Source organism: Diceros bicornis, chromosome 38, assembly GCF_020826845.1.
Source record: "Diceros bicornis minor isolate mBicDic1 chromosome 38, mDicBic1.mat.cur, whole genome shotgun sequence".
In the NCBI taxonomy this organism is placed as follows: Eukaryota; Metazoa; Chordata; class Mammalia; order Perissodactyla; family Rhinocerotidae; genus Diceros; species Diceros bicornis.
This window is the reverse complement of record NC_080777.1, coordinates 7122347-7143267: the sequence shown is the minus strand read 5'-3', so window position 1 is coordinate 7143267 and position 20921 is coordinate 7122347. Positions and strand designations below refer to the sequence as shown.

Genomic DNA, 20921 nt, shown 5'->3' with positions numbered 1-20921 from the left:
AGATTTTCTGAATCCTGGAGGGAGCAGTTAGGGAGAAAAAAGATAAATGTTTCATCTTTGTTCATAAAGGTATATTTTACCAAATTGCTCCGAGTCATAGTTATCTTAAGAGGAAATGTTTCCTTATATCTGGAAAACAAAAGATTAAAAAAACCAGCAAATTTCAAACAAAAAGTCATAAAAATTATAATGATCCTCATCAGTTTGTTCAGTCCCATATTATTAATTCTTGTTCTCCTTAAATCCAGTTTTTTCCATTGGTTCTGGAACTTCTTACCCAGTTAAGTTTTATGATCTTAAAGTTATCAGAAACCTGTACTTGTCAAAAAGTCCTTTCCAGGAATCTCCTTGAAGATGAAGCACTTTTGCAGGAACACTTTTGCAAAAGCAGCAGAGTAAAACAATAACTGTCTGTAAATGACAAAAGACTTGAAAATGGCACGGTTAAAGATCTGATTAGAGTTCATTACAATGCAATTGACAGGGAAATTTGGTTATTTCTGTGACATACAACATTTTAAGATAATAACTAGAATTATGACTGATAACATTATACCAGGACATATCAGAATTTTAGGAATTTTATAGAATTTCTAGAATACTTATATTAATAAAATTTTTCCACACAAATGTTATCTAAGAAAGTTTAAAGCATCACTTCTTTGACAGTGCTTCCCATGTAATTTAACATACCAAATAAGCCTAATTAGTTTGACATCTCTCTTTTTATAAGGAAAGAGAATAAATCTTGAGTTCTTCGAGGGGCCTTCTGGAACATCTCATATCTCAAAGTTAGTTCTAAGTCAAAAATACTTCATTTAGAATTTGATTTTGGGGACGTTTGTCAAAAATATAAAAAAATTTGGACACTTGACTAAATAGGATCACAGATCATTATGAAATAATGATTATCTATTTAATCAAAGTGACAAAGACTTTATAAACAAATGTTGAAGGTTACATAGTTCTGAGCAAAACTTAGCTCTTTAGTATTGAGAAGATTCAGTTTTCTTAAGTAATCAAAGACCTGATTAAGACAACATGAAGGGAGAGTGACGTCAGCGTCATGGCAGAGTGAGCTTTCCCGTGAACTCCTGTGCTGATAAGATACAACAAAAGGAACAGTCACAGACCAACAACGGAATCCTAGACAGTGAAAAGCAAGATCGGAAAGATCCACACTGCCGCACATCTGAGAGTGGAACCTGCTGGGCCCCTGGAGGAAGTGAGGAGAGGTAAGGAGAACTCCTCTCCCTCCCCATCAGATCAGCAATCCTGGTCCACGTGGCTCCCAGAGAGGGGGGAGGGGTGGCCCTCTGCGGGAAACCATAGCTCATCGGGCTCTCTCAGCCAGTGGGAAACTCCCACACAGAGGACTCAGAACTGCTACAGGGTACCATCAACATCTGAGCACCCCAGAGAGCGGATAACGAGGGGTGAATGAGAAGCCCCCCACACCAGGGACCCAGTGGGCAAAAGAGAGAGCACAGCCCCCCCACCCCGCCGCAAACGGACCCTGCAGCTCAGCCTACCAGACCAGACCAAGCGACCCGAGGATCGCAGCGAGCAGACAGGGCAGAGCGCAGGGGGCTCAGATTACACAGCCCTTTACCCCCACACAGTGGCGGCGGGTGGAAATTACAACCAGAGATTTCCAGGATGAGGAAAAACAAAGCCAATACAGGAACCACGATGCAAAGATACATGAAATCACCAGACCAGAAGGAAAATGACAAGCACTCAGAAACCAACCCTGAAGACACAGAAATCCATAACCTAAACGACAGAGATTTCAAAATAGCTATCATAAAAACACTCAACGAAATACGAGACAACACAAACAATTCAATGAGATTAGGAGTTTCTTCACAAAAGAGATTGAAATCATAAAGAAAAACCAATCAGTGCTGATGGAGATGAAGAACACAATGGAGGAGATAAAGGAGAATCTGGAATCTTTAAAGAACAGAGCTGACAATATGAAGGAAAGAATTAGCACTTTAGAGGATAGGAATACAGATATGCTTCAGATGGAAGAGGAGAGAGAACTAAGACTAAAAAGAAATGAAGAAAGTCTCCAAGAAATATCTGACTCTATTAGGAAATGTAACATAAGAATTATAGATATTCCTGAGGGAGAAGAGAGGGAAAGAGGAACAGAGAGCCTATTCAAGGAAATAATAGCTGAGAATTTCCCAAATCTGGGGAAGAAGCAGGAAATACCAGTAAGCGAAGCCAACAGGTCGCCTAAATATGTCAACAGGCAAAGACCCTCTCCACGACACCTAGTGGTAAGGCTAGCCGGCGTCAGTGACAAAGAAACAATATTAAGGGCAGCTAGACAAAAACAAAAAATAACGTACAAAGGAACTCCCATCAGGCTCTCAGTGGATTTCTCAACAGAAACTTTACAGGCTAGGAGAGACTGAAATGAGATATTCAAAATACTGAAAGACAAAAACTTTCAGCCAAAAATACTCTATCCAGCAAAAATATCCTTCAAATATGATGGAGAAATAGTAACTCTCCCAGATAAACAAAAGCTAAGGGAGTTCATGGCCACGAGACCCCCCCATTACAAGAAATACTCAAGAAGGCCCTCAGGCCTGAAAAAAAGAAGAGAAAGGGAATACAAAGCTTGGAGCAAGGAGAAAAATAGGTAGATAAACTCAGAAAAATAGTAGATCTTTACTAGAATAGGTTAGCAACCTCTTAAATACCAAAATCAAAGACCAAAGGAAGGAAATCACCAAAAATAAATTTAACCTCATCACTGTAAACACACAAACACAACACAAGATAGAATAAGGTATAACAAGAACGACTTAGAAGGGGAAGAGGAAAGTGATTGAATTGACTTAGTATAAGGAAATAGGAGGCCATCAGATAATGGACTATCTCATACACAAGATTTTTTACACAAACCTCAAGGTAACCACTAAACAAATAATCAAAACAAAATCACATATGATAAACAAAGAGAAAACTAGAAGAGTCATAAGACAGAACAACCAAACTGAATTGGCAGTCCAAAACAAATAGGACAAGAAACAAAAGAAACGCAAAAGAACCAGAAAATAAGTGACAAAACAGCAACATTAAGCCCTCATATGTCAATAATTACCCTAAATGTAAATGGATTGAACTCTCCAGTCAACAGATACAGAGTGGCAGGATGGATTAAAAAGCAAGACCCAACAATATGCTCCAGGAAACACATCTCAGCTCTAAAGACAAGCACAGGCTCAGAGTGAAAGGATGGAAGACAATACTCCAAGCTAATGGCAAACAAAAGAAAGCAGGTGTTGCCATACTCATATCAGGCAAAGTAGACTTCAAGATAAAACAGGTTAAGAAAGACAAAGAAGGGAAATATATAATGATAAAAGGGACACTCCACCAAGAAGACATATCACATTTAAATATATACGCACCCAACATAGGAGCACCAATGTACATAAAGCAACTATTAACAAACCTAAAAGGAGACATTAACAACAATGCAATAATAGTAGGGGATCTTAATACCCCACTTATATCAATGGATAGATCATCCAGACAAAAAGTCAATAAAGAAATAGTAGATTTAAATGAAAAACTGGACGAGATGGACCTAGTAGACATATACAGAGCACTCCATCCAAAAACAACTGACTACACATTCTTCTCAAGTGCGCATGGAACATTCTCAAGGATAGACCATATGTTGGGAAACAAAGCAAGCCTCAATAAATTTACGAAGATTGAAATCATAACAAACATCTTTTCAGACCATAATGCTATGAAAGTGGAAATGAACCATGAAAAAAAAACTGGGAAAGTGACAAAAATGTGGAGATTAAACAACATGCTACTGAACAACCAATGGATCATTGACGAAATTAAAGGAGAAATCAAAGACTATCTGGAAACAAACGAAAATGAAAATATGCCATACCAAACCATATGGGATGCAGCAAAAGCGGTCCTGAGAGGAAAACTCATAGCGATACAAGCCCACCTTAACAAACAAGAAAAAGCCCAAATAAGCATTAAATTACACCTAACAGAACTAGAAAAAGAAGAACAAACAAAGCCCAAAGCCAGCAGAAGGAGAGAAATAAAAATCAGAGCAGAAATAAATGAAATTTAGACCAAAAAAACAGTAGAAAGGATTAATGAAACAAAGAGTTGGTTCTTTGAGAAGATAAACAAAATCGACAAACCCTTAGCCAGGCTTACTAAGAAAAAAAGAGAAAAGGCTCAAGTAAATAAAATTAGAAATGAAAGAGGAGAAGTTACAACGGATATCACAGAAATAGAGAGGATTATAAGAGAATACTATGAGAAATTACATGCCAACAAATTGGACAATCTAGAAGAAATGGGTAAATTCTTAGACTCATACAGCCTCCCAAAACTGAACCAAGAAAAAATGGAGAATCTGAATAGACCAATCACAAGTAAAGAGATTGAAATAGTAATCAAAAACCTCCCAAAAAATAAAAGTACAGGACCAGATGGCTTCTCCAGTGAATTTTACCAAACGTTCAAAGAAGATTTAATACCCATCCTTCTCAAACTATTCCAAAAAATAGAGGAAGATGGAACACTTCCTAACTCATTCTGCGAGGCCAACATCACCCTGATACCAAAGCCAGACAAAGACAATACAAAGAAGGAAAATTATAGGCCAATATCACTGATGAACATAGATGCAAAAATCCTCAACAAAATATTGGCAAACCGAATACAGCAATACATTAAAAAGATCATACACCATGATCAAGTGGGATTCATACCAGGGACACAGGGATGGTTCAACAGCTGCAAATCAATCAATGTGATACATCACATCAACAAAACAGAGAATAAAAACCACATGGTCATCTCAATAGATGCAGAGAAGGCATTTGACAAGATACAACATCCATTTATGATAAAAACTCTCAACAAAATGGGAATAGAAGGAAAGTACCTCAACATCATAAAGGCTATTTATGACAAACCCACAGCCAACATCATACTCAATGGGGAAAGACTGAAAGCCATTCCTCTGAGAACAGGAATGAGGCAGGGCTGCCCACTCTCACCACTCCTTACCAACATAGTACTGGAGGTTTTGGCCAGTGCAATTAGGCAAGAAAAAGGAATAAAAGGAATCCAAATAGGTAACGAAGAAGTGAAACTCTCACTATTGGCAGATGGCATGATTTTATATATAGAAAACCCTAAAGAATCCGTTGGAAAACTATTAGAAATAATCAACAACTACAACAAAGTTGCAGGGTACAAAATTAATCTACGAAAATCAGTTGCATTTCTGTATGCTAATAACGAACTAACAGAAAGAGAGCTCAAAAAGGTAATACCATTTACAATTGCATCAAAAAGACAACATGAAGCACAGGACATTATTTTGATGAAGCACAGAATTTTTGTCTTCTAGGTAGATTACTTTAAAGGCAAAGAAAAACCCTTCACAATCTCTTGTTATGAAGAGCAGAGCAATAGTCCAAAAAAACTTGGTCCCTTTAAGAGAGAAAAAGCCAAATTTTAATTTTTCACAAGCTTACTTTTGATATTAAAGCTCATTCACTTAATTAAATTCATTCCAATCTTAGCCAGCGCTGACCACACACTCACACACACACAATTCCTTTCCAAAGATTCCTTTTCCATAAATGTTCTACAGCTTTCTTTGTCCATTTTAAAACTAAAATCCCTTTGTTCTTTTTCCCTTTTGAAATAACTGGCTTTACTTTAGGACAAAATCATTTTCATTTCCCTCAACAAAAGTGCATCTCCATACTTTATACCTTTTTTAACCAAAAACATATCCTACTTTCCTGGTGTACAGATTTGTTTCCTTCATTATTTCTGGGAGTTTTAATTACGTATATTAATTACAATTCTTAACCCTTAGAAACCTTAATTTCTAGTGAAAACTAAGAAGGAAGCAATTGTGAACTGTCTGTTATGCCAGCATTCTGTAGATTGGCAAATTTATAAATACATTTAATAATTTCTAGAAGCATACAGTTCCTCATAGCGCAATTTTTAATGTGGCATAAGACATGTTTACTAACCGACCCAAACATCTTTAGTTTCTGTGTAATAAGACAGAAGTAGGTAAACTTAGACTTGTTTAGCCATTAGAGCTTTAGTATTTTATCTTATTTGGAAATGATCTATACATTCAGTGAATTCCCATCATTTAATTTAAGTTAGGAAAATTCTAAGGGTAGAAGTTACCCAAGAGATTTGGGAAACTATTTAAGTAGACATATTATAAAACAATCATTCCTAAAAAATTCATCTAAAAACTCTTATCTCACTTAGTCTATTTAATTTCTTTGTTCTTAGCAATCATATTTACTCATGAAAATTTCATGAGACATTTAAGCAGTTAGCCATCATCGTAAGTTTTTTTTTGCTGACAGATTTTATAACCAAAATATGAGCTTATTTGACTTTTAGTAAACCTAGGTAGAATAGAAGTATTTTACTTAATGCTGATAACTCTAAACATGTGCCTGAAATAATTAAACCAACAAACTTAAAATAGCTTTTATTTACCAAAAATTATCCTAGATCACGTGAACTCGAAAAACAATTTGGTTAGTTTCTATTATATTTCTGAGATTTAGAAATACTTAATCTATAAGCCCATATTTTTAAGCCAATTACGTAGAGCTCCTTTAGAAATTAGTTTTGGTAGTACCATCTGGAGGTAGAAAAATACCGTATCTATAATGTGTGTAGATGCATACACATACAAACACAAATAGAGATCTTATAGCTTTCATTTTAAAATTTTAGCTGCAAATCAGCTATAACAATATAAAACTCACTAGTTTACAAGTTTATCCACTCAGATAACTAAAACTTTTTACTATTAATATTTGTAGAGAAGATATATGATTTGTATTTCTCCTTGACAAATAATCTTATAGAAACTGTGGAGCAGTTTGTATTTTCTTTTTTCAAAGCCCTAGTACATGGTTGTATATCCTAGTTGTAAGTCCTTCTAGTTCTTCTATGTGAGCCTCCATCACAGCATGGCTGCTGACAGCCAGGTCGTGTGGTTCCATGACTGGGAAACGAACCCGGACCACCGAAGCGGTGAGAACACTGAACTTAAACCACTAGGCCATCAGGGCTGGCTCAGCAGTTTGTGTTTTTAAAAAGACTTCTTTTCCTTTTTTTTTCCCTTCAGTCTTAGGTGATAAGATTTATAACTTCAAGGGGCAGAGAAAGACTTTGGTTTCCTATGGCCAATAATTTACAAGCCTTTTGTGATACATAGGGGAAGTTTTAGGATTGGTAAAAAGGAATAGATGGACTTTGGATTGCCCCAGGGCTGCATTGTTTTTTTTAAAGTTTTGCGCAGATTTGTAAGATAAGGACAGTTGCTCTCAAATTTTTTTTTCCAAAGAATTGGGTTGCAGCCTAAATGACATCATAGGTTGATTTACCCATCCACCTGTGTTGGACTGTTTTTCTTTCCCTCTTGGTACATAGTTTCATTTTAGCTTAGGTGAGGAAACCTAAAAAAACTCCCATCAGACTTTGAACATCAGCTTCCAATTTCAGACCAACCTTTAACCATAGAGCTACTTAGAAAAAAGTCCTTTTAAATATCTTGTCAGTTTTTAGCTGGGACAAACAGTAAAATATTTCTGGCAGTATTGAACAATTTCATGGACCCAAGAGGCATCTTCAGAGAATGTGCAAAGGTCGCCTTCCCAAGATCCAGAGTCACTCAGGAAGATAGCCAAAAGAAAGAACCAATAGCCTGCATGTCTCAGGCAGCCAGAAAGCCGAGCCAAGCTCTTAGGACACAAAACAAGCTTAGTAAGATTTGCATTTTTTTTTTTTTTTTTAAGATATCTGCAGCTTCTGGGACCACAGTTCTTAGACATAAAATAACCAGGTGTGCTGAAATGTGGCTTACTTAATTCTTTGGATTCTAAGAAGGGGGAATTTATGTTTAATGTGGAGTTGTAATTTTTGTCCTAAGTCTAATTTCATCTTGTTAAAAGGAGTCTTGAAGGCAAGCTGTTATATTTGTTTGTATCCACTTCTTAATTTGGTCTTTTTATAGGTAGCAATAAGACTTGTTTAGGATGAGAGCTCTCTAAAGTTTTTTTTCTTTCAAATATAGCCAATTCAGAAGATCCATAATGTGGCCATTGATGAGTAGGATCTTATATTAAACTCAGTAGCGACTCAAAAAGTGTTTTATGGTTTAACCAAGGACACAAGAGATGTCCCACAAGAGAGTGCAAAGTATGCAGTCCTCACAAGATCTAGAAAGTTCACTCCCAAAAGTAGTCTAAGAAAGCAAAGGCCTTCGTTGCACAGGTGGTCAGGATGGTGTAGTGAAAATGACGTTTCCAGTCTTTCACAGGAATGTGAGACTTCTAGTCACTGACCTGCTAATCTGTGACATGGGGCAGGCACTCCTGGAATCGGACTTTTCCAGCACTAACAAAGCAACAAAGATTGAGATGAAAAAGGCCTCTTATGGACTGGGACCCTTTATGAAAAATTCCCCTGAGGGCTGGCAGGGCCAGACAAAGAGAATGCTGCTTGTGACTTGGTGTCTTGGAACTCCAGTCTATTCAACTGGCCACCAAGGTACATTCCTGTAAGTGCACCTTCCGGATGATGGATACCAGAGACAATATTCTCACTAGTCACAAAGCCAAGCTCTCAGGGCATAAAAGAAGACAGAAGGATAAACCTCATTTGGTTTTTACATAGGTGACCCCCAGCAAAGTTTGTCTAAACAGAAGCTGGTCTGGTGGGAACCATGACCCACCAGTCTGTGAGGCCGGCTCGAACAGCAGGCTCATAGGACCTATGCCTGTGTTCTTCCTTATGGTGTTTCCTCCTATGACAAACGATACAACAGACGGAAGAAGAAGAACAGTGACCATCTCTGGGAGGAAAAGGATCAATAAAAACCAAGAGTATTCATACCAAATTTTTACCACAGTCACTATGGCTAAGAAACTAGTTGCATAAATATTTTCTCCAGCTAAACTAAGTTTATAAAAAGAGAAAAAGGACTCTCACCACTTTCACTTCCACCGTACCCTGCAGACAGAGATCTGGGAGGCTGACATGGTAAGAATTCTTACCTTTTGCCGGCTTTTTGTCAGACGTCCCAGGGTCTCTTCACCTGCAGCAGTCTTGGGAAACAAGCAAGTTCCAGCCAGTGAAGATCCTGCCAACTATGCCAAAATTGTCAGGGAGGGAAAATTTTCCCCAATTCTTTTGGTTCTTTGGCTGGTCTAATAATAAAATTGACGTAAGACAGACTAACAGGAGAAAAACAAATTTAATATTGTATGTACAGGGGCCCCATAAGAATACGAGGCCCAAAGTGACCAAAGCAGGCAGCTTTTATATCTTGTAGACAAAGAAACAATACATTTATGAAGAACTGACAAGACAAAGAAACTTAGGCTTGGCTATTAATTAGTGAAAAAACTAAGCAGAGTTTGTTTACACAGCCTCCTCGGCCCTGAATTCTCCATCTCTAGCGATAAGGATGTCTCTCTACCTCCTAGTGCAGGGAGGGTACCTTTCACATGGGAGATTTATCTTCTCCTTTCAGGGGGACAAAGGAGGGTCAGAGTGTCCTTCTTGCACTGGCTGTTTCTTAAGGAACTTTAATTCAAAATAATCAGTATGCCAAAGTGGCATATTTTGGGGCAGCCTGCTTTGAACTCCATCAGTACCCATTAATTATTTCTGTCTCTTAGTGCAGAGGGCAGCATTAGACCTGCTGCCTGCCTATGCCAAGTGATTTTCTCACCACTTTCTGAGAAGGGCAGTTGAGCCTCTTTCTCCAAAGTGGGATGGCCGTGTTCCATCTTCCTGGCGGCTTCTTAGGGGCAGTTGTCTTCTGATGAAGGACAGTGGCTAAACAAGGGCGTGGAGAAGCATTATTTATAGCATTCTGATCTGCCGTCTATCCCTCTGCCCATTCCACCCAGGACAAACACTTTGGGGACGTTGGGCAGTGTCTTTAATTTACACATTTGTGTGCTTGTGTTTTCTTTTAATTTTAACAGCAGATATTTAAGACTATTTTTATATAGTTTATTTTCTACTATAAAAGTAGTCCCTGTTCTTTTTAGAAAATATGAAGAAAATGAAGAAAGTAAAAAGAATGTATTTTCCCATCACCCAGAGAAAACCACTGTTAATGTTTTGCATGCTTTCTCTCTGTCATCCGTCTTCCTTTCTTCCTTCCTTCCCCCCTCCCAAAGGAAGGATAATATTGTTTTGTAACCTGCTTTTTTTTTAATGTGGGAATATATAATAAATTTTCTTATTTATCAATGACTACCTTTCACAGTGTCATTTTAAATGGCTGCATAGCAGTCCATCTTATGGATATACCACTGTCCACATAACCAGTCTTAGTGTTGGGATTTACATTCTTGTAACTGAATTATCACACACATCCTGTTTTAAGGAACTGCAATTTGATAAGTTTTGGCAGAATTCTTGCATAAGTATCAGGCAGGATGGCTTGGGAAGGAGAAGGGGAAAGGACATCCTGGTAGACGTGCAGATTTGGGGCATCCAGAGGAGACTTGCAGCTGTAGGGGATGAATGACTCTAGTGGCCTGTCTCCCATTGTGAAAGGTTCACTCACCAGGCCCGTGCTGGGGCTGACTCACAGGGGAAGGGTGGAGGCTGTTTTTCTCTCTCTCTTCCCCGGGGTTCTTTATGTCTTCTGTCGCCTTTGAAAATTGATAGCATATTAGGATATTTCTGAACCTGCTGACAGAGACCCCAAGGCCTGGCCTCACTAGATAGAAGCCCAGAGCTGCCTGAGGTATTTGATTGATGGCCCCTGGTGTGTGATTTTAAAGGCCGAGGTGAAGGGCACATCTATAGAAATTCATGGATTTTTGGTTCAGACGTTGAAGTCTTTTCCAACACCTACATTCTTCTGAGTCCTTGGAGAAGACAGTCAACGGGTGTTTCCTTTTTCTAAGAGTAAAAGAAAAAGAGAAAAATTTTAAGCATGTAAAGGAACTTTTCAGTGCCCATATGGGCAGGCTAGAAATTAAGAATGTTCATGCCCACAGTAAAACGATTGTTCTTGGCTGGGAGTGGGCAGAGGCCACGGCCCCAGGGCCTCCCGGAGATCATGAAACAGTCCTTTCCGAAGAGTGCTGGAAATGCCAGTCTTGAGAGTCCCTTGGTGGCTGGCTTTGTGGGTCATTGTCTGTAAACTCATTCATTTCTGATGTCCTTTCTCAGTTTCTTGAGGGAATAATGGGAAAGGAAGAGACGGGGAAAGGTTTCCACTTAAGAGTGTAGGGGAGCAAAATTTGTCACCCCAAAATATGTCTCTTGGGCATAAGGATTATTTTAGGCTGATTATTTTTAAGAAACAGCAGATTCAGGAAGTCTTTTTTACCTCCCCCTCAACTGCCTAAAAGGATTTAGATAGAGAGCCTGCACCAGGAAGAGAGCTATTACCAAAGATAACTTTCTTTTACATGAGAAGGACTTCTCCACGTAGCTGGGAAACATTTGTTACCAAACATTTCCATCTCCCTGTGAATTGTCTTTCTCTCCTTTGTAGTCCCAGATCCCTACCCCACCCTCTCCTTGGCTCAGGACAGGCATTTAAGCCTCAATTGTCTGTCTTTGGGTCTCATATTCTTATGGGGCCCCTGTACATACATAATTAAATTTGTTTTTCTCCTGTTGATCTGTCTTATGTCGATTTAATTCTTAGGCCAGCTAGAAGAACCTGGAAGGGTAGAGGAAAAATTTTTCCTCCTTCCAAAGGGCAAAGCCAGACTTTTGGGGATGGTGTAGCAGGGAGAAACTTATAGGAAAGGATCTCTGTTTAGACTTCCTGTCTGGCCTTGAGCGTGGGCCACCTCTGCTCCCTTTTCCCGTTGTCCTCCAGAGCAGGGTTCTCAAGTTTCCAGGACCAGCAGTGGCAGCAGCTGGGAACTTATTAGAAATGCAGGTTTCCAGACCCCACCCCAGACCTACAGATTTAGAACCTGGGGGTGGGGCCCAGCAATCTGTGCTTTAACAAGTCTTCCCAGTAATTCTGATACCCACTTAAGTGTGATGACAAGAGATTTTCCTGTAGTGGGGTATATGGGGTAACTTCTGATTCAAAACTGATGTGGCTTGAACTAAAAAAGCCTGATTTATGGCCTAGCAAACATACATTGTATATCTGCTCTAACGATTAAAGTAAGAATGCAGGGGCCGGCCCAGTGGCGCAAGCGGTTAAGTGCACGCGCTCTGCTGCGGCGGCCCGGGGTTTGCCAGTTTGAACCGACGCACTGCTAGGCAAGCCATGCTGTGGTGGCATCCCATATAAAGTGGAGGAAGGTGGGCACGGATGTTAGCTCAGGGCCAGTCTTCCTCGGCAAAAAAAGAGGAGGATTGGCAGATGTTAGCACAGGGCTGATCTCACGCACACACAAAAATAATAATAATAAAATAAAATAAAATAAGAATGCATACTTCCCTTCCTACCAAGCCAGTAACACCCTATTGGTAATGCCCTATCGGTAACGCCCATATTTGTACCCTAAAATAAGTTCCCTTTCCCGACATCAGGGTCATGTTGACCTGCCAATTTGTAACTGAATACCTCTTTGAAACTTGGATGAATATGTATCCTGGGCGTGTTTAATGTGTGTTCTTTGTTCTAAAAAGATATAAGACTACCAAAAACCATGCTCCTCTGGAACGCTTTCTTCCTTTCTGGAAAGGGCCTTCCCGGGTTATAATCCTCACTCTGGCTCAAGTAAAACTCACCTATCTCTTCTATCTATGGAATGGTTATTGGTTATTTTGTGTTGACAGTGAGAACCCTGCCCCAGACCAGCCTCCTAAGAGGCCTTTGATTCTGTATGTAGATGGAAGGCTACAAGCTTTTAAGGTGTGAGCCAGGTACCTGAGGGTTGCTGTAAATATTGAATAAGATTACCTTTCAGCCTTGTTCCCAGCACAGACATAGGTGAAAAGAAGTTAATCTTGTCAATTTGCTATTTTCTTGTTTAACCTGAGGGGTGACTCAAGGGTCACAAGGATTTATGAACTTGTTTTACAGAAAAAAAAAAAAATGACTTTAAGTAGGTTATCACCAGGTAACCAGCCCCAGCTGCTGTTGAAGTCAGATTGCCCAAGGGTTTATCTGGAGTGAAAGAATTCACAGATTACCTTTTTGTTTCTCCAAAACTCCTCCTTCTAAGCCCCTTAGCTCTGTAAATATAAAGAACCCCTGCTTTCTTCACTTGTCAAGGCAGATTTGAGAGAACCTATCCCCCGCCTTCTCATTTTGGCCAATTCAAATAAACCTTTCTCCATCTCCAAACACTGATGTCTCAGTGGTTGGCTTACTGTGAACTTGAGAATAAGAGGTTTGGTATCAATTTCATAAATGTCAGGCTTTCTTGAACCTTGGAGGGATCAGCTGAGTTAGTTTCTGTCTGCTCTGTATCAAGCATGGTGCTAGGTGCTGGAGGTGCAAAGGGGGAAGACAGATGTGGTCTTTGCCTTCCTCTGGCTGACAGCCCAGTGGTGGGGAAAGACAGTTACACAGGCACATTTACAGCATGGCCACTGCTACGATGGGAAAAGAACAGGGTGCTGTGGGGAGATGTGGATGGGCTTTTGGGGTGGTATATGTTGAAGAGGGCTTCCCAGAAGAGGTGATGTTTGAGCTGGGGCCTGGTGAGGACAGGAAGTACGTTCATGTGCACAGGCCTGCAGGAGAGTGGAGTTGGCCTGACTGGAACACAGTTAGTGGAGGGAAGGTGGCAAGACTGGAGATGCAGGAGTGGGCTAGGTCCTGAAGGTTCTTTCAGCTCCTTAGGAATCTTGGAGAAGTCAGGAAGCCTGGGAGTCATTTGATAGGATTCTCCTTTTAAAGTGATTGCTCTGGCAGTGGCATGGGGAATGGATAGGAGGGGCAAGGCTGGAGGCAGAGAGGCCAGTGAGGGGCTGTTGCAGTTACCCAGGTGGGAGCACCTAGGTGGACCAGGGGAGGAGAGGAGAGGAGGAGAGAAGTGGGTGGTGGTCGCATTCCTCAGGATGGGAAGCCCAGTGAGGGTGGGGTAGGAATGGTGAGGTCAGTTTTGGACCAGCTGAGTTTGATGCCTGTGGGACATTGGGGTGACGTGGATGCAGCTGGCTCAGGAGCATGCTTTCAGTGAGGTTCACACACTCCCCAAGACCAAGGGCTTTCTGTGTAGCTTGCTTTTGGGTCCTTATATCAGCCATCCCAAGGCTCCAGGGTCAGCTCAGGGTAGGAAGGGACCGGAGGAGGGCATGCTGGCTTTAGATACAGATACCACGGCTTTGCTTGGATGGGAGTTGGTCTGCCATGCCTTGCTTATCATCCACAAGGACCTAGTAAATTCACACACCATGCCCAGCTTGCTGTCACCTCGTGAGAAGAGATGAGTGACAGGTGGAGCATTCTGGCTGTGAAGGGCGACTTGGGGTGCATATAGGATCCCTCCCTCCAAAATAAAATTCCCCTAAGAGGGCCCTGAGTGGAAAAGCATATGATCCCTTCATTTGTTATGCCTGTCAGGATTGCCTGTTATGTTTATTTTTTAAAAAGAACACAACTCATTTTCCTGCTGAGACATCTTAGTGTATCTGGCCAAGTAGGCATCACTTTGTGGGTGTTTTTTAGTTTTAGAGACTAGATTTGAAGGTCCCCACACCCCAGATAATTTCCAGCTAATGTGTAGGTCTGAACCCCAGTCTGTTCTCCAAAGTGATTGAGATTGTGTCTCTTAAGGCTCTTTGGGAGGGTCAGAGAGCAGAGGGTCAACAGGAACACTTCCTCTGGGAGCTTCAGGACACCGTGCCAGGGCCTGCTGCCTGTGCTTCTTTCTCAGTCTCTGTCCCTGGGGAGCAGTGAGCTCTCTCTCCCTCTCTCTCTAGACAACATCTTTCTTTATTTGCTTTATAGCGTGTTAGCATGTTAGGCCTGGAAAAGGGGTCTGGTGACCCCCCACCCCCACCCTGTGAGTCTACCGGGGAGGGACGAAGAGATGAGTAACACGCTTAGTGTCAGCAGCCCTGGCAGAGCTGGGACCCCGTGTCTGGGCTCCTAGCACAGTCCTTTCCACTGGTCAGCCACCTCTGCATCTGATCCTCGCCTGGCAGCCTCTGTTGGCCTCTGGCCATCTCCGTGGTGTCTGTGCCCATTATAGATGTGCCTGCATGCCACCACAGCTGTGAGTGCCCCAGGGCGAAGGGCAGGTTCGTCCCAGGACCTTCTGGGACTAGCCCAGAGCACCGGGAGGAGCTGTTAGTGAACGTGGGGTCAGAGAATGACTGAATGACTTTTTATTTTGCTACTGGTGCCTAGTGGGCACTCCCAAATGTGAGTGCCCATCCTCCACCCTCACCACTTCATTCATTTGTGCTCACCAACACTTTTTGTTTTAAAAATTTTCGTCCTTTGTTTTTTTTGATGAGGAAGGTTGGCCCTGAGCTAACATCTGTGCCCATCTTCCTCTATTTTGTATGTGGGATGCCGCCACAGCACGGCTTGATGAGCAGTGCATAGGTCTGTGCCTGGAATTGGAACCTGCGAAGCCTGGGCCGCTGAAGCAGAGCGTGTGAACTTACCCACTACACCACTGGGCTGGCCCTCACCAGCACTTTTGACTTTCCCCTCCTCAGAGGAGAGCTCGGCACATGCTGCCGAGCAGGGAAAGGCATTCCAGTCCTATGATTCTCCTGGTGAGGTCCCGAAAACCCATCAAGGACCAGCAGGGTGAAGCGGGGTGGGGTGAGGGCTCTAATACTTGTAGTTGAAATCCTGGTGAGGATAAGATTTTTAACTTGTGTATTAAATGTGTTTGGGGAGTTTCTGATTTTATTTAAGATCATCATGAAAGTGCCTCCTGATGTAGCTGGGTGCCTGGTTCTCATGCATCCTGGAGGGAGTTTGCAGTAGATTTCAGGGTAGCTGAATTCTGAGTCACGCTGGGATTCTGATGCATTAGAAGTAGGGTTCATGAGACCAATTTTTGAAAACCAGGAGGTGAGAAAAGTTCTGGAAAGATATTTCCATCTGGCAATGTTGTGGTCCCCCCTCAGCCCCAACAAACTACTTCAAGAGTAGACTGTCCTTTGCAAAGGAAAGTGCCTGGTGTTGATTAGGATGTGAGGGGTTCACTTTGTACAGAGCAGCATGTGTGGTTTGAGTACGGCCCTGCACATTAGATAAATAATATTTGTCAAAGGGGGGGCGGGCATAGGCTGTGGTTTTGAAATATGTGTCCACATGTGAATCTGTTCAAAAATGACACAGTGTTTATTGGTAACATCTGTGGATTTCAGAAAAGCGAGTTTTGCCTCACAGTAAGCATGGGATGTTATTTCCATGGGGAGGAGGCCTTCCTTCCAGAGGAGCTGGCTCTAGTCACTCTCCTCCCGATGGTGCCCACTGTCTAGGGGGAGACTCGCGCCGTCAGTTCACTGGGTGTGAGGATGCACCCCTTTAGGCAGGTAGAAAGACATAACTAATTCCTTTTTAATGTGTACTTTTTTTAGATGACTTATTTATTTGCCATTTTGAAAGTAGGATATATGAACTAAAAAAGTTAGGAAAATACTGAAAGAGATCATTGTTGCTCATGGTACTGAACCTCTTAATCTCAAGTTCATGTGCCTGATGTGCAATAAGCCAATCACTGAGGCATCAGTGCTTTGAGATCGAGAAAGGTTTTTTTGAATTGGCTGAAGGAGAAGGTGGGAGGATAGGTTCTCTCAAATCCGCCTTCACAGAGAAGAAAGCGGTGGTGGTGGGGTGGTCTTTATAGAGCTACGGGGCTTGGAAGGAGGAGTTTCGGAGAAACAAAGGGGAAGTCTGTGTTCCTTTCACTTCAGATAAGCCCTTGGGCAATCTGATTTCTGGGGACTGGTTATCTGGTGACTCGTAACTTCCTTAAAGGCATTCTCTTTCTTCTGCAAAACAAGCTCATGAATCCTTGTGACCTTTGAGTCACCTCTCAGGTTAAACAAGAAAATAGTAAATTAACCAGATAAACTTCTTTTCATCTGTATCTATTGTTGGAACAAGGTCGAAGGGTAATCATGTTCTTATTGAATATTTACAGTAACCCTCAGGTACCTGGCTTCACTCGTACTTCCCAAATGCAGGAATTTAAAAAGTTTGGTCAATGTATTTAATATTTTTTCCTCTTACGAGTTTTTTTTTTAAGCCTCATTGTGAAGTGCGTGTAATCCTGGCCGGTCACAGAGCTCTGCTCAGGCTGACATAGAAACAGAGGAGTTGGGACTGGACTCTGGTGGGTCCCAGGCCTGCATCTGCAGCAGGGAGGACCTGATGTAGGTCCTTCAGATTGAACTCCCATCCGTGCAGTGCGCCATTCGAGCTGAAGCATGGCAAATTGGCCAAAAAATCACTTACCAGCTTTGTCCTAGTGAAACTTGAGTATGTGGTTATGGTAACTTGGAAGAAAAATTCAGGCAGAATTAGTTTTAAGCCTGAAAACAAAGTCTGAATTAAACAGGTCTTAGGAAGTTCTGAGGAAGAGCTGACATCAGTTAGCAGATGTGGTGAGGTTTTGGAGTTATCAGGGCTTGTGGCAGACTCCTGCCTCGGTTATCTGGATTGGATTTAGAGGTGAGCCAGGAGACCTGTTTCTGGGGACCCTTGGGGCAGTGGGATATGGTGGATGGTCCTGTGGCCACCAGCAAGGGTCCTTCTAAACAGATGTGGCTGCCGGCCTCCGCCATTGCATGCACATCTTTATCTAAAACCTCCTCCCTCCCTGGGGTCTGTGGGCTGTGGTGGGTGCTTCTCCCCCGGGACCTGACGGTGGCGAGTGGAGTGTGTCTGTGTGTGTTGGAGGTGGGGCCAGGGCGCTGGGGAGTAGTTGAGAGCTGACACCAGCTGCGTTCGGGCTCTGATTACGGGATCTCTTCCCAGTCCTAGACATTTGGTCTGTGGGGCTCCCACTTGTTTCTTGCCATAAAGTGCAGGAGCCCAGAGCAGAGCCGGGGTGTGAAATGACACCAGATCATGGGGCGGACTAGCCCCGCTCCCCATCCCCGTCTCTTTCAAGGGTATGGTCACCTTCCACAAACCTCCCTGGCTTTCATTAGGGGGCAGGCGGTCCATCTGTGCCCGAGCAGTGCCCCATCCCTGCAGGGGTGCCTCAGAGTTGGCGGGCCAGGCGTTTGGGAGGCAGTGTGGTGTGGTGGTGGGCACAGAGCAGGGGAGGGCCGGGATCAGACCTCAGGTCCATATCCAGGAGCTGGATGACCTCAGCCGCTCAGTTATCCTCTCTGGCTTTGGTTTTCTGCTCTGTGAAATGGGGACAATAATATCCATGCTGTTAGGTTGTTTCTAAAGATTGAAAGAAGCTGAATGGCGAGCCCCGCAGCGCAGTGCCTGGTGGCTGCTCTCACGCAGGTGAAGGGGTTCCCCAAGGGCAGGTTATGGCGGGTCATTTCAGCTTTCCAGGCTCTGGTGCGGGAACGGGCTTCTCTGCCTGTCACTACAACTCTCCTTTTACATAAAAGTAGCTGGACCCCATGCGCAGGGGCGGAGTGGATCCCTGCAGAGGTCCCCGGACTGACGGACTGACGGGGCTGCTCCCCCGGGAAGGGCAGGCGGGAGGGAGGCTGAGGGGTCTGACGTCTTCCGAAGTCCCTGGAGTGCTGCCTGAGATCCTTATGCCTCCTTGACTGCTCCTGGGCCGCTTCTCGGGGGTCTCCTGGGGCTCCTTTCCTTTCTGTGGGTTTTCTTCAACCCCAGGGTGTTAACAGCCCTGAGAGGCCTGAAGAAATCCTTGGGTGATTGACAGCACACGGCCCACCCTGTGATGCAGGCTGTGTGTCTTGGGTTTCCGTGTCTTTGACCTTGACCTATGTTAAGAAACACGTTTTATGCCATGACCCGGTAGAGAAAGAGAGAAGCGCACACCCACGTACGGGGAGATAAGTTTCACAAGGTGGTCCCCCCACGTGCTCTCTGATGCTTCCTTTTCTATTCTGCGTCTTGTGGTGGTGGTTTTAATACTGCTTAGGATTTTCCAAATGGATGGCACTGTGGTCTGGACGGAGTGGTGAATAGTTGAGCCTGAGGGTGGGGCGGGGGCTCTGGCTGTCCCTCGGTCTGTGGGTGTCTGTGAGAGGCTTCACTGGGCAGAGCAAGAGCGCTGGGCAGGGACAGGCAGCCCCTGAGGGGTTCGGGTTGGGGCCCCCGGGCCCTGCAGGGAACCACTCCCTCCCCAACTCACAGTGTTGGTCCAGAGGAAGGAGCACTGGACTGAGAGTCAGTACACCTGGATTGAAGTCCTGGTTCTGCCATTTGCTGGCTGGGAGACTTTGGGCAAATCACTTGACCTCTCTGTGCCTCAGGGTTTTCGTGGGATGGCTTTGAGGCCCAGACGAGGAAAGGTGTGCCGACTCCCTGGGGCCTTTCATTCTGCTCAGCGCCCCGTGGTGTGGAGAGTCCACCCAGAGCCCGCCTGAAGCCCTGGGCCCCTCTTCTCTCTTTTCTCTCAGTCAACCTGGATCAGAAGGGGAGGTGGGTGGAAAAACCAACAGCCAGCTGCCTTCTGCCCGGAGTTTGTGGTCTTGTTGATCCGTGTGAGTGTGCCCCTGTGTGAGGTGCGGACCCCTGCCCTAACTTGGCCTGCTCTCTTCCAGCCCTGAAGGATGGCTGCCATTTTGGGGGATGCCATCATGGTGGTCAAAGGCCTCGCCAAGCTAACGCAGGCGGCCGTGGAGACCTATCTGCAGCACCTGGGCCTCGGCGGGGAGCTCATCCTGGCGGCCAGGGCCCTGCAGTCCACGGCCGAGGAACAGATCGGCGTGGTCTTCGGCAGTGTGCAGGTAAGGAGGCCTGGCAGTGGGCGGGGTGCCAGCGGGAGGGGCTGCACCTGGAGCTCTTGGGGAGACCAGGGGGCTGAACCAGGACACAGCCGGGGTGGCTGGTCTCCTTGTGGCCAGGGCCAGAGAGCCCAGTGGCTGGTGTAACCCGCAGTCCTTCCAGGTGTGGTGGGGGCCCCCTGTGAGGCTGCCACCGTGTGACTCACGTTTCAGTTATGGGAGCTCTACAGAGCTGGGAAGAACCCCCAGGATCACGTAGCCCAGCACACCCGACAGTCAGATCAGTAATTCACCAGCGCTTACCGAGCACCTACAGATGCCAGGCCCGGGGTGCAGAGCTCAGCGGGGAGACCAGGCCCGTCCTGCAGGGACCCGCCGGTGACCCCCCTGCCCCCCGCTCCCTCTGTCTGGCCTATGTTCAGTTCCTGGGGCTGTCCTGAAGGTACTGGAGAGGGGCCTTTCTAATTTTGGAAGTTATAAAAATCGCAAAGAAAAAAGTGACAGTCACCTGTGTTCTTACGGGAGGCAGCTAAGGACACCTGTCATCTGTCACGCCTCTTTCACTGAAGCAAACAGTTTCTTTATAAGATGAAGCACCTTCTCCCTGTTTCTCTGACTTATGTTGGCATTTTATTGTCAGGTTGGTTTTGGTAAAGAAGTGACGGAAGCCACCCAGTGTGTAGGCTGGGACGACCGTGTCATTCGCCGTCACCCCCAGTGTCAAGCTGTCACAGGGGTCCATGTGTTGGCCAACATCCCTCAGGCTTCAAGGTTCCCCTGCCACGCCCTGCGCCAGCTGAGCCGCAGCTAGGGCCGGGCCTCGTTTTTCCCCTTCCCTTTGCTGAGGGTCTCTGGGTGCTGACTCAGGGGCTCTGCCCCTTTCCAGTGGGGCAGCTGGCTCAGCCCTGCTGAGGGCAGCTTCACCTTGTGCCTCCCTCCCATCCCTCGTGCCGTCTTTTGTGCCTCGGTCCAGAGACCATCCAAGGGGAAGGTTTTAAGCAAAAGTGAGTGCTGGAGAGGTGACTGTCAGTAGGACTTGC

The 20921-nt window shown here is 44.2% G+C and overlaps 1 protein-coding gene across 2 annotated transcripts in view; it reads left to right on the top strand.

Annotated features, from left to right (window-relative positions):
* Positions 1-20921, top strand: part of COQ8A (coenzyme Q8A) — a 56697-nt gene that overhangs the window by 15487 nt on the left and 20289 nt on the right. For both annotated transcript variants that reach the window (XM_058533590.1, XM_058533589.1), the window contains exon 2: positions 19699-19884. In XM_058533590.1, coding sequence (XP_058389573.1) covers positions 19708-19884 — 177 coding nt within the window. In that variant the 5' untranslated portion in view covers positions 19699-19707. The remainder of the gene's footprint in view (positions 1-19698; positions 19885-20921) is intronic.